Consider the following 12,928-nt stretch of genomic DNA (forward strand, 5'->3'; position numbering starts at 1 on the left):
TCAAATGAAATTTCAAATGCAATTTTAAAAGCGCTTGTTTCATAGAAATAATAGCAATTATTTCACTCAGAGCAGTGTATCCAAGTTTTTTTTTTCTCCATCTGACCTTAATAAAATAATCCATCCATCGTCAATGACAGAAAATGTCACTTTTAACACCCTCAAGTGACCTGGAGACGTGAAAGGCAGCTGGCGGACACGCTTATTTACAAATATTGGTTTGCCCTTGTAAATACATCAACTGCATAAATCTTAATCCATTGAGAGGGTACAGCCTTTGTTTCCTCAGCTGTGTATCCTGTTGGGAATCAAGAAGCTCTGAGGGAAAGAGGATTCCACGACCTCTTTGTTGTTGCCAGCATATCATCGCTGCCTGGCCTTTTGTTCTTGCTGTTCACGAAATTCATCTGTACTACACGGCAGAGAGTGTTCATCAACATTTTGCCTAAGCCATATTCATGAAATTTGCCCACTTACACTTGAGGGATGAAGCCGAATGTCATATCTCTTTTTGAAATGTTAATGTTCCTTTTAGGAAATGATTTCTGTCTTCCAAATCATCCTCGTGCTAAATTATTAAAAGATGGCCTTAAAGGATGATCGCGCGGCCACACATACTTAAACACCTTGACAGATGAAAGGATGATAAAGTTTTAACGCAAAGACTTTTGAAAGAGGGTATCATTTAGCTACACAAAATACAATATTCAATGGATGGTGCAAGGATCGGTAACATTTGCAACATTTTTTGTGCCTTTTCATAAAACGGGAAACCTAATGTTGATCGTTTCTGATTTCAGGTCATGAATTTGAGTTTTGTTCTGGCATTAAAGACTCATTTCACTTGAGATAAATCTCTAAGTCATCACCTGGTTTATCAAGGGAATTGCTGCGCGCATAGTGCCTTGCTTTCTGACTTTTTACTTCTTTGAGTTTGCGGATTAGGAAAGCTGCACTAGGGCTGTTCTCTACAAGCGGAAGGTCTTCCCGGCTCTTTGCAGAGCCGCTGCTTGTTAGTTCTCAAAAGGGAGACTTCTTGCAAAAACCTCACGTGTCGCTGACGCGGTGGAACATGGCAAACACCACTGCTCAGGGTCCTGTGTCATCCACGATCCTGCGAGAAGGGAGCTCCGGAAGGAAGATGACGGGACCTGAATGGCTTTAACGGTTTCCTCACTTCAACATTTGTTTTCTCTTGAATACTCTCTGTTGATGTCGATCAGTAGCTTCCTAAGGCCTAATCACACCATGAGAATCGAGGCGGAAATGAAGGACAGAATTTACTCAAGAGTTCTCCCACGTGGGGAACACTCACTGCTGAGAGGCGAACAGCTACTGAGTAAACTGCTTCCTGTAAGATTGAGGGAACGCGTTTGTGTCACAGTGGGATGAAGGAATTCTCCACATGATGTTCTAGAAGGGGGGAGGGTGGGACTCACGAGCAGGCACCCAAAGTATTACCAAGGGGTTACATTTCAAGGTAAATTCTTTTCCCATTTCAACATATCACAAGAATGCATTAAAATCATCGATGCATCCACAATTAAAATCATCGATGCATCACAATTGTCACAATCATCTGAAAAAATGAAAAATGATATGCTAACAATTGATGATGATTTGTTTTCAATATAATATGGTAATTGCTAACATGCATTCAGTCTTTTTGTGTTATACATTATGGTTACCCTTTACATGGAAAAGGAAAAAGGGGATTGCCAAAATGTTAATTTGGTGTTGACAACCAACACTCAAGGTGTTCACAAGATCCTGGGGAGAGAAACATTACATACAGAAAAGAAAAAAAAAAAAAACTTAAATGAGACATCAATGATATAAAATCATACTACAGTCCTATTGGCCATGCTAGTCTGTCTACATCATTACTCCCTAGAAAACAGGAAAAAAAAAATACACAATTAATAAGTCTAATTAAAATACCGCCAATTGACTCTAATGCAAATAAAAAGGCATTTGATCACTACGTGTATTATCTATAAATTACAGGAGTTGATTTTGTGCAATCTTTGTGAGCGCCAAGTTCTCCAAGTTATGCAGGATAAAATAGCCCCAACTCTATCTTCCTAAAACGAAATGAAATGTATTACCTAACTTTGCATGGATTTTCCTCTGCTTTTACGATGCCTGTTCTTCTATGTTGTAAGTCATTTCCTTTCGTATGACGATGCAAAGAAGGCATTTATTTGCACAATTTGCTGCTTTCCTTCGATTTGAGAAATCAACAATTACTCTAGTTTTCCGGTGGCTAAAAACCAGTGACTACTTTAGAAACCTTTTCATTGTATTGGCAAAGATGGCAAAACCAAACACCATAAGAATCACACTGCATGAAGACGAATGGGTCCTTCAAAATGCCTGAACACGTAAAGAAAAGGGAAATTTATTTTGGTGCAAAAATTGTCTTGAAATTAAGGCCTCGTGTCCCCATGACACACTTTTTCCACGGAAATTGGAAGACCAGGTATACACATAACTCGAAATAACGTTTTCTTTAAATTCCTTTTCTTTAAAGAAACACCTTGTGACATTGTTCAAAATGTTTCCTTTGATATTCAACAAAATCAGAAAAACACAGAACCAAAGCACACATCTCCCAAGCCTCAGTTGCATGGAAGATCATTTTCTTATATCCAAATAGGAGTTTTTGTTTTTGTTTTTGTTAACAAAATATTAAACAGAATAACCCATTTGGCCCGCTCTAATCCTTTTTAAAATGTGTAATGGGAAGAGTGTTATAATCCTAGGAAAAGCCATGTAGAAATTTGCTATGATGGGAAAGCGAAGAGATCTTCACTATAGACGAAATCATTCAAATCTGTGATACAAATACTAGGCTGAGAATCAAGATCAGATTCCCCAATCCTTCTTGCATCTAGAAAGGTCACATGCTGTCATTTCAAGCTACCGTTGATGAAATTGACTAGTTTGTATCTTTAAATATTAAAGAACTTTGCAAGGGCTTTTAAAATTTTTTTTACAAAACACAGAACATGAGCAAACACATTTTTTTTTCATTAACAGGCACTATGAACTCAAATACATTTTTTAAAGCAATGAATAATGGTTTTGTTTTCATAGCACCTTAAAATCCCATCACAATGTATTTGTGGTAATCATGATGAGTCCCATGCAAGATATGAACCAACTGAAACCAGGTAGTTAAAAAGGGTTCTTACTGCAAAATCTTCCCTCCACTGGTGGGCTGCTTGGACCTTCTCCGCTTCCAAGGCCAGGCGCTGAAAAACAAACCAACAAACAGGAATTGGGATTCATGTGGCTAGACGAACATGCGAGCAGGTGGCTATTACATACAGTGCTTGGGGATTCCTCATTTATTTGGGAGGAAACAAGAGACTCCTGATTTACTATTCATACAATCTAAATCAGGAGCTTCCTTCCGGTCTCCCACAAGGGTGCAAGGGCCCACTATTTGGCACCATTTAGGCACCAAGTGGAATCCTCAATACTCTACTTCCAATCTAGCTCCCTTCCAGGGGCTGGAGAAAATCAGACTACAGCCAAGTGCTTGAACTCCTGCGAGCACATGGAAGACCCAGAAGAAACTCCTGGCTCTGACCTGCCTCAGTCCTGGCTGTTACAGTCACTTGGGTAGTGAAGCAGTGGATAGAAAATGTCTCTAATCCTGCCTTTAAAAGAAATGTAATAAATCTTTCAAAATATTGGTATGTATATAATTAGTCTCCAAATTCTGCTTTTGATTCTCTAAGGCATCTTAAGCAATGAAATTAATTTGGGGATGTGAATATTTATTTATTTATATATATACTTATCTATTTCCTACATTGTATGACATAATATCTGGATCCCATCCAACTGAGTATTGTATTCCTCTGAGTCAATATGGATATTGTTGAAATTGGCAATTTTCATATATATATGAATAACAGTAATGCAAATGTCTGTGAGTACTGACAATACCCATACATATGAATAACACTAATATAAATGTATATATATATATTTACCTAATTTAATAAAAAATATATCATTTAATTTTGAAAAAAATAGAGAGGCAAAAACATGACATTATGCGTATTATTTTTTAAAGGATTATTTAGTTGAAACAGGAACTAGAAAGACAGAGTCAAAGACAGGAATATCAATGGTAGTTTTACTCCTCCAGGACATGTGACAGGCTGAAGTCTGGGGTTAGGGACTCAACTTGGGACTCCAACACGGGTGACAAGGAACTGATATCTGAGCCACCCATGGCTGCTTCCCATAGCCCATCCTAGGACAACGGAATGAGAGGCACAGCTGGGACTTGAACTAAGACATTACCTTCTCTGTTCATTCCATATAAAAGCATAATACTGAATTTTCGATACTTCATCCGTTTGGGAGCAGTACAAGCAATCACTTACAATGTATTTCCTTTTGGCAAAATCTACTTGGCCGTTGCACATGGGAAATTTTATGCTTTCTAGAAACTTAAAGACTCAACTGGTATTCCAGGCAAGTGGCATTTTATTTTTAAAGCCGATAGCCATTAAATGTCATAAACGGATTGTAATATATACACAATATATATATTATGTATATTACACATATATCTTATACAGAAATAACTTCAGAAAAAAAGGAAGTATTCTCCTCATTGAACTTCTGGCATAGTACAACACCGTACCAAATGTGATCACCAGACAGAAGCAAAGAACATGGCCCGGCAGGGATTCCTATGAGAGGAATTTGAAACTTAATTTGCCTATACTAATATAAACAGGGAAGGTTCATTGAAACCTGTATTATAAATTATATAGCATTTGTAGCTATGCAAGTAGTTCAAATATGGGCAAATATATATATCTATAGAGAGAGAGATAGATATACACACACATATATATAATATGTAATGATTGTGTTACCAATGAATGCCTTCCCAGAGAGTTATGTGTTTAACTATTAAAATATAAAATTATTTTTTAAAAAGTCTGGAGGACTCACAACTTTAACCCCCACATGCAGCCCTGATACACTCATGCCTCAAGACAATCAGATTTCTACCAAACCTACCGAATGCATTATTCCCATGGACACGTGAGAGCAGCAGAACTCAAACCCTGACAGAAATGGCCCTCATGGCAAAGAAAAACTTCCCAGAAAACTTGTAAAAACTTATACAAACTGTGCAAGATGAAGAACAAAATGGCAACCACGAGAAAAAAAAAAAAAACCATGCAATACGTTCGTTTGGAAACTGGTTTTTCATATATGTTGTCAGCAGATCCTATGAGATGATTGTTAGTGAAAAAACTTTGGATAGGCAGGAGAAGAAGCTAAAAAGAAGAATGGCAAAAGAAAGGTCTTATCAGATAAGAAAAGATCAGCTCCCTTGAGGGCGTATTCATTCTGAAGGCTCACTTCTTGGCGTATCTTTATTCTTTCTACTAGCATTGAACTCTGTCTGGCGATACGAAAGCCTAACAAAAGCTGCATAATTATGCCGTCTGTAGACGTAATTTTATCTCTGCAGCCAATGGCCAAATATATTGTCTCTTAGAAACGCTCCTATAAATAGCTTGCTTGGCAGACAGAATTAATTTGTATTACAGATGAAAGGAATTTTCTCAATATTTAATTAAAACATTTTTTCCTTTTGATATGCTTGAAAGGAAACTGTCACGGATCATAGGACAGTTCAGTTACATTGCAATAATGGTGACACTCTTGTGAAAATTCAGGAAATGACTGAGAGCCACCATTCCAATAGATACCACTAAATTCCCAAACAATTTTTTGTTTCGGGTGCTGTATGCAAAAAAATTGTTTTAATAAAAGAATAATAGATGTCATTAAAAGAATAATGTCACTAAATAAAGGATGCATGTGCTATGTTATTAATGGCCAAAGCTTTAACAACCAATAAGGATTAACAAATTAGCCTAGTATGTCTGTGTTGACAATGTTAATTATCACTCTTGAACCATCCGAAATTGACAAGGTAGATTCAAGGATGTAAAACGCTAAGCATTGGCAACAGTTGCAACCTGTAAATGAGAGTTAGATAAAGGTCACAAACTTTCACTCTGTTTTGCTCCTCCTCAGGGCTAGAGTCTACACAATGCAGATCTAGGTCAAAGAAATGAGTTCAGTATTTTATTGTTTCGCCAACACTTGAACAAGAAGGTGACCAGAACTCATTAGTTCCTGGGAGGTAGAGGGGAAAGGTAGCCTGTTGGATACCATCATATTTGCTCAGCACTTCTTACGCTGATGGGAGCCCCACCCCGGAAGTCTCAACAAACAAGACAGCAATTCCTCCAGGAACAGACATCATTACAGAAATTCTATCTCAACCATAGCATGCTCTTCTCTTTCTAGGAACCTCAACTATGTGATGGGAATAAGGCAGTTAATGCGAATTCAAACAAACGTAACTGTCAGTCGATTTTCCTAAAAGCCTTTGGGCGACCTGTTCCATCCTACTGAAGCAAGATTTTACTATGAAAAAAATCTTAATGTTATCTGTTATACTTGCACATTGCTTCTGAGAAGTAGCATTGAAAAAAAAAAATCACTATTCGCTAAAGAAAGCAGATTCAAAACTGAAATCTCAGGGTAGAACCTTACACAACCTGAGCAGATCAATCAAAATCAATTGACTATACCACATGGCAATACTGGAAAGCTGGAAACCAACACATTCCTACATCCCTGGGCTTCAAGGAAAAATATCTTAGAAGCATGATGTGCTTTTGGTTTTATTGCATTTATTGATATATACTTGCTATGTGTAAGCCTTTAGAAAACAAAAATACAGGCATACTGCCCTCTGTTGTGGGGAAGGCAGCTAGTTCAGGGTCAAAAGCTCAGAAGCCACTCCCTCCTCCATCAATGCGGTCCCTCCTGCCCACCTCTGATGCTCAGCTATCATCAACTGGACCTTGAGCTGGGATGGGATTGCAATATTATACAATCACTCCTCCTCGCGAACCCCCTAAAAATGCCCCGTGACAGGCAGGGGCTCGCTCTCTTGGTCACACACGTTGGTCACTGTAGTATTCTTGGCCTCCCCAGTACCTACCTGCTCTCCGGCTTTGCGTGGACAGAGTCCAAGCAGAGGTAGCCCCTGAGCATGGTCCCTGTGTGTCCATATTTCTCACCCTCTGTTCGCTGCTTGGCTGAGTGAGTGAAGATGCTAGTGCTAAGATGCTTCGTGTTTCTAATTTGTGTACTTTCAAGAGTTCCACAGTAGTGGCAAGTGGACAGAAAAGCCAGGGAAAAGTGAATGTCTGTGTCCAGGTTGTCCACCGCATGTCTCTTAGGATAACTTAGATTGCTGGGGAAGCTGGACCATAGGTCTTCAGTTTAATGGACAGGTTTCACTGTAATGACTATTTGTTCCTCCCAGGGTTTCCATTCAGATGGCATTGCCACATGGACTAGTCATTTGCTAATTTCTGATGAACCCTGTGGTCACCAAGCTTGGTTAACAAAGACTTGTTAATACCTTCTAGAACTGTCTGGTGGGATTTCTCACACCCTGTAACACCCTGTAACATCCTGTAACATCACAGAACCCTAACATTTAGTTCTGTTAGCTTGAAATACACGAAGTCCATCATTGACACTGGGGTTGTGGAAGGAGGTAGGCTTTGATTTGCAAAGTGAAAACGAACTAGACCTCTGTTGCTTAATCCCTGGGCCGCCCTACAATCTGAACTTGGGGGTGGAATATATGTGTGGCCACTTTAGATAACACGAGGAGATAAATGCACTGACAGGTCCCTGTTGGGATGAGAAAAGGGGCAGAATCCCTTTAAGAGTGGACCAAAGGCTTCCTCCCCCCCCCCCCATAAGTAAGAGAACTAAAGACCTGAATCCTAACAGCCCTGTCTGATTAGCTTCTGGTATAATCAGGAGCCCAGCAAGACAAAACTACCAGTGCCACCATCTGATGGGCTTTGCTTTGGTTTTGTTTTCTCGTATCACGAGCAAGCTAGACAGGATCGCCATTCCCACGTGACCAGCTGTTTTGAGGTTTCCCTGGATTGTGCATGAAACATCTCACACTGGGAACTTCTGTTGGCTCTCCCTCTTCTGAAACCCTCTTGGCCGGCTGCGGCAGGAGTGTGCCAGCTTTAATCTTGCCACTGCCCAGTCTGCACTGAAAACTCTTCCAGTATGGGAGACAAGAATCGAGCCTGCCTTCACTACGCCCTTAATAACTGGAGTTCAGGAGATTGCGCTCTTCCAGAAATTTCGATGATGGCAAGGCGGGTCTCGGTCAGTCTAGAGGCTCCTGCAAGTAGTAGTTAGTTTTGGCTTCGGGCCCTGGGTACCAGGGAGAACCATGAAGGGGACACTGCACACTTCAGGATGTCACCTGTAGCAGCCATAAATGACCTCATGGGTCTTAGAATTGGAACCCCATGGGGTCATCTGACTCATTCCATGAATGTGTGGAGTTATTCTCATTAAAAAAAAAACCAACTTCAAGCTATGGGAAGGAGACTAAGATGGCAGGTGTTTCAAGGCTGACAGTATCTAATAGCTAGTTGAGAGGCCCTTACAGGCATTAGGTTACATATATGTAGATCCCATGTACTGGAGAGTGTCTGCTTTATGTTCTACAAGTTACATTATAGAAGGCCGATTCCAAGTGTTTGTGACACATGTCCTTGGCGTGATGGCTAAGACACTGATGTCCCACAGCTGAGCACCTGGGTTCCACAGCTCTAGCTCTCCTCATGCAGTAAGCAGTGACATGTTACAAATCACCCTGAAACGCATCTTAGCCGCCTCGCTTGACCAAGCTCCCTACCCAGAACAACCTCTACTGACACAGGATAGAGAGCTGTTCTTCTAAATCGCATACAAGGTAACACATCGCGACTGCCCAATCTCCTCTACAGCTGTGTTCAGGTTCAGTGCCACTGACAAGGTCACCGACTTCATGAAGGGGAAGGATTTCCTGGGAGGAAACCCACCACCTTCTCAAAGCAAGCTTCACTTGAAACAACCGAGGCCAGGACTGGAAAAGCAGCATTTTCCTGAGGAGTTAGTACATGCAAAGAACGGCTACAAAGCATCTCGCGAAATAAAAGCAAAGCCACTTCCAAGAGTCTGAAGTCAGGGAAACTGATTTCGATGTCCTCCGTGTACCTTCACTGTACTAACAGAACGGGCCCTGTGTGACTAGATCTTGCTCCGTGTGTGCCGTTCCTGCAGTCTGCAGGCCCCCATCATCACAATATGCCTTGAGACTTTGTTTTAATTGAATGACGCAATACAGGAACACAGAGGCGCAGCCACAGTCTCCTTTTAGACACATGCCCTTCTCTTCACTGTCAAGGGAATCCCGAGTTGCTTTCAAAAAATACACAGCATTGCCTTAATGTTATTGAATGTTAAGTTACGAAATCACGGCTCAAATTTGAGAGACTTGACCCAACCCTAAAACTAACAACAAACAAACAAAAACTGCTTAGTTTAGCACCAATTGATGGCGGAATAAAAGTGGGCTTGTCTTGTTCATGGTTTCTCATGAGAAACAAAATAGGCCGAGTACTATAACTTTTCATATATAAATAATTGCATATTGAATAAATGCATGAATACATAGAACTGATTATGACTGCTTGGAAAAGACTGCTTATGTAGGAATAAAGTATGGGCCTGACTTAAAGAGCAGGTGTTTTGTTTGTTTGTGTGAATGTAGGGCATTGAGTCGGGAATTGGGCGTTGAGATCAGAAGAGTCTTCCATTGGAAAAGTTGTCCGGTTGCTGAAGCCCCAATTTTCCCGTTTATGAACCAAAGAAAGGAAAAGGGGAAGAAGGGGAGGAGGGGAGAAGAGAGGAGGGGAGGGGAGGGGAGGGGAGGGGAGAGGAGAGGAGAGGAGAGGAGAGGAGAGAGAGGAGAGGAGAGGAGAGGAGAGGAGAGGAGAGGAGAGGAGAGGAGAGGAGAGGAGAGGAGAAATGGAAGAACAGAAAAGAAACACAAGTGACTCAGCCCCTCGGGAATGAGTCTGGCATCCATGCACACAGGACCACGTGACCCTTTCCGCATCGTCCCTCTTCTAGCGCATGCGCTGTCAAGGCCAGGACGGAAACATCTTCACGCCTCTATAAATACAGGAATGATGACACTACAGAAAAACCGTCAAATTGCAGATTTTCATTTCATTTCACCACGCATACACCTCACCCTCTGTGCGATGCCGTGTGAGGATTCAGATGAGGAATTTTTCTTTTTTTTTTTTTGAGTGTAACCATGCTTTTCTTACAATTGATGTCTTGCCAGAGTATGTGAAATGAAGAGTGCCATACTACATACTATTTTTGTTTCTGGTGTGAGGTCTAAGGGAGTGTAATATATGCAAAACGTATAGATAAAACCAGCTGAAACGAAGCCAGTCAGCATTTATTTTTCTATTTGCAGCCTAGTGAAAAAAAAAAAAGAAAAATTCGGAACATGGATTCTGGCTGATGATGATGGAGATGCCAGCCTGGAGCTTCCACACTGAGGCAATGCTTTTGGAAATCAACCAGAAAGCTTCAAGTCTAATCTTCAGAGATATAATTAGCTCCCCAGCATTGGCAGACTCCTGGAAACAACAGCAACACTTCAAGGCGACAGTCAAAGTAAATAATACGCGACAGATCAGTATCATGAACTTTTATTTTTTTTAATCTGTACAGCACAAAGATAGAAGATGAGTTGGCTGCATATCGTTTTCCTATCAGCGTCACACTTTGCACCTGCAAAGAACATTTGCCTGGGCATCGCCAAGCAACCTGGACCTCACGGAGAGAATTTTCCTCGCTCCATGATCAAACAGAAATGCTGAATCCATCCTTGTCATCACTCCTGGAAAACTTGGAAAACACCATATTGGAGGGTAATGTTTTAAAGAGAGTATAAATATAGGATGAAATGGGAACACCTATTCTAAAGACAAATACAATGGACACAGATCAACAAAGCAGCCCACTGCTGTTACCAAACGCCACCTCGTATGCAAGCCGCCACACTGTATTCCACTGTTTGCTCTTAAAAAAAAAAATGCAAATGACTTTATTCAATGCAGAGAAATGTATTTTCAAATATGCTTAATGTATATTTTCGATGATGTTTGCACTGTGGATCACGCTGTGAAGGACTAAACATTACAAAACTATATTAAAAAAAAAAAAAAAAGAATGAATGAATTAGGGCCCACCGCAGTAGCCTAGCGGCTAAAGTCCTTGCCTTGAACACGCCAGGATCCCATGCAGGTGCCGGTTCAAATCCCAGCAGCCCCGCTTCCCATCCAGCTCCCTGCTTGCGGCCTGGGAAAGCAGTCGAGGACGGCCCAAAGCTTTGGGACCCTGCACCCACGTGGGAGACCCAGAAGAAGCTCCTGGCTCCTGGCTTCGGATCGGCACATCACCGGCCGTTGCGGTCACTTGGGGAGTGAATCATCGGACGGGAGGTCTTCTTCTGTGTCTCTCCTCCTCTCTATATATATCTGACTTTGCAATAAAAATAAATTAATCTTTAAAAAAATACGTATTATTTTTATTGGACGGGCAGATATACAGAGAGAAAGAAATGCAGAAAGAAGTATCTGTCCATGGTTTACTCCCCAAGTGGCTACAAGTGTGAGTGCTAAGCTGAAGTTAGAAGCCAGGAATTTATTCTGAGTCTCCCACGTGGGTTCAGGGTCCCAAGGTTTGGGGCTGTCCTCCATGCTTTCCCAGCCCACAAGCAGCTGGGACACAAAGCTGTTCCCATATGGGATCCCAGCAGATGCAAGGCGAGAACCTAACTGCTAGGCTACCGCGCCAGGTCCAGACCTTGCATACTATATGGCACTGAATCTGTCTATGGCTACAATCGTTTTGTATCAAGATCTGTAACAAGCTTCATCGTCTCTCCTTATCATGTGACTTTAAGAAAGAAAATTAAGGTTTGTTTCCTGTATGACCAAGCATCTTGGCTAGATGAGCACTTGACCACACAATCGAACAAAAAAAAAAAAAAATGGCTGGGTTCAATGAATGAGACCTGACCCTCAAAACTTAATAGAACCTGCTGCAAGGCTACAATGCTGACATCATTCAGAAGTGCTGGTTGGAGATCTTGCTGATTCATTTCCGATCCAGTCCCTTCTTCTGCACCAGGAAAGGCAGGAGAAAATATACTTGGAACCCAGCACCCATGTGGGACGCCTGGAAGGAGTTCCTAGTTCCTGGAAGCTGCCTGGCCAACTCCTGAATATTGTGGCTATCTGGGGGTGACGGGCACGTAGATTTTTCTATCTTTCACCCTCTTTGGAACTGTCTTTCAAAATTCATTCATTTTAATAGTAGAATCTGGCTGAGGGTGTGGCAAAGATGCAAACGGATACAGGGAAACCCCGCTCTGGGATGCTAGAATTTATCAGTCACCCCACTTTTTCAACACAGGCTCTACTCTTACAGCTTCTGAAGCCCAAGAAGGGGCCAGTGGGAAGGGAAGAGGGAACATGGATAGGAGAGGTGCAGGGAGATGGAGATACAGAGACGCAGGGAGAGGTAGGGAGCGCAGGACGGGGCAGCAGGTGCGAGAGATGCCTTAGTACTTCCTGTGAGGGATGCAGGATCTTTTCAAAGAAACATGCGCAGTCGGGAAACTCCGCTGCATGCTTCCGGCCAGTGGCTGTCAGCAGGAGGAAGAACCAACGGCCCACAGTGTACACAAGCGCATGCGAAATGTTTTCAGCTAAGGCAAGGTGTGATGACCGCATTTCAAGGTTTATGATACATCGTCTCTGGTTGAGCCGGCTTTCTACCACATGTTCGCTGATTGGCCTATGCATCTGCAGCGTCTCAGCCTGATTGACTCAACTAATGCTGTCTTCCTTTTTGTCCTCCCTGGTTCCTGACCATCCATGCATTCCACATCTTGTTTCGGGGTACTGGT

General features: G+C 41.7%; 1 protein-coding gene across 3 annotated transcripts in view; it reads right to left on the bottom strand.

The window, feature by feature from the left end:
• The window catches only part of CACNA2D1 (calcium voltage-gated channel auxiliary subunit alpha2delta 1), a 378,401-nt gene that overhangs the window by 173,992 nt on the left and 191,481 nt on the right, over positions 1 to 12,928 (bottom strand). For all 3 annotated transcript variants that reach the window (XM_058657498.1, XM_058657497.1, XM_058657496.1), the window contains exon 4: positions 3,198 to 3,257. In XM_058657498.1, coding sequence (XP_058513481.1) covers positions 3,198 to 3,257 — 60 coding nt within the window. The remainder of the gene's footprint in view (positions 1 to 3,197; positions 3,258 to 12,928) is intronic.

The sequence above is a fragment of the Ochotona princeps genome, chromosome 32 (assembly GCF_030435755.1).
Source record: "Ochotona princeps isolate mOchPri1 chromosome 32, mOchPri1.hap1, whole genome shotgun sequence".
Classification (NCBI taxonomy): Eukaryota; Metazoa; Chordata; class Mammalia; order Lagomorpha; family Ochotonidae; genus Ochotona; species Ochotona princeps.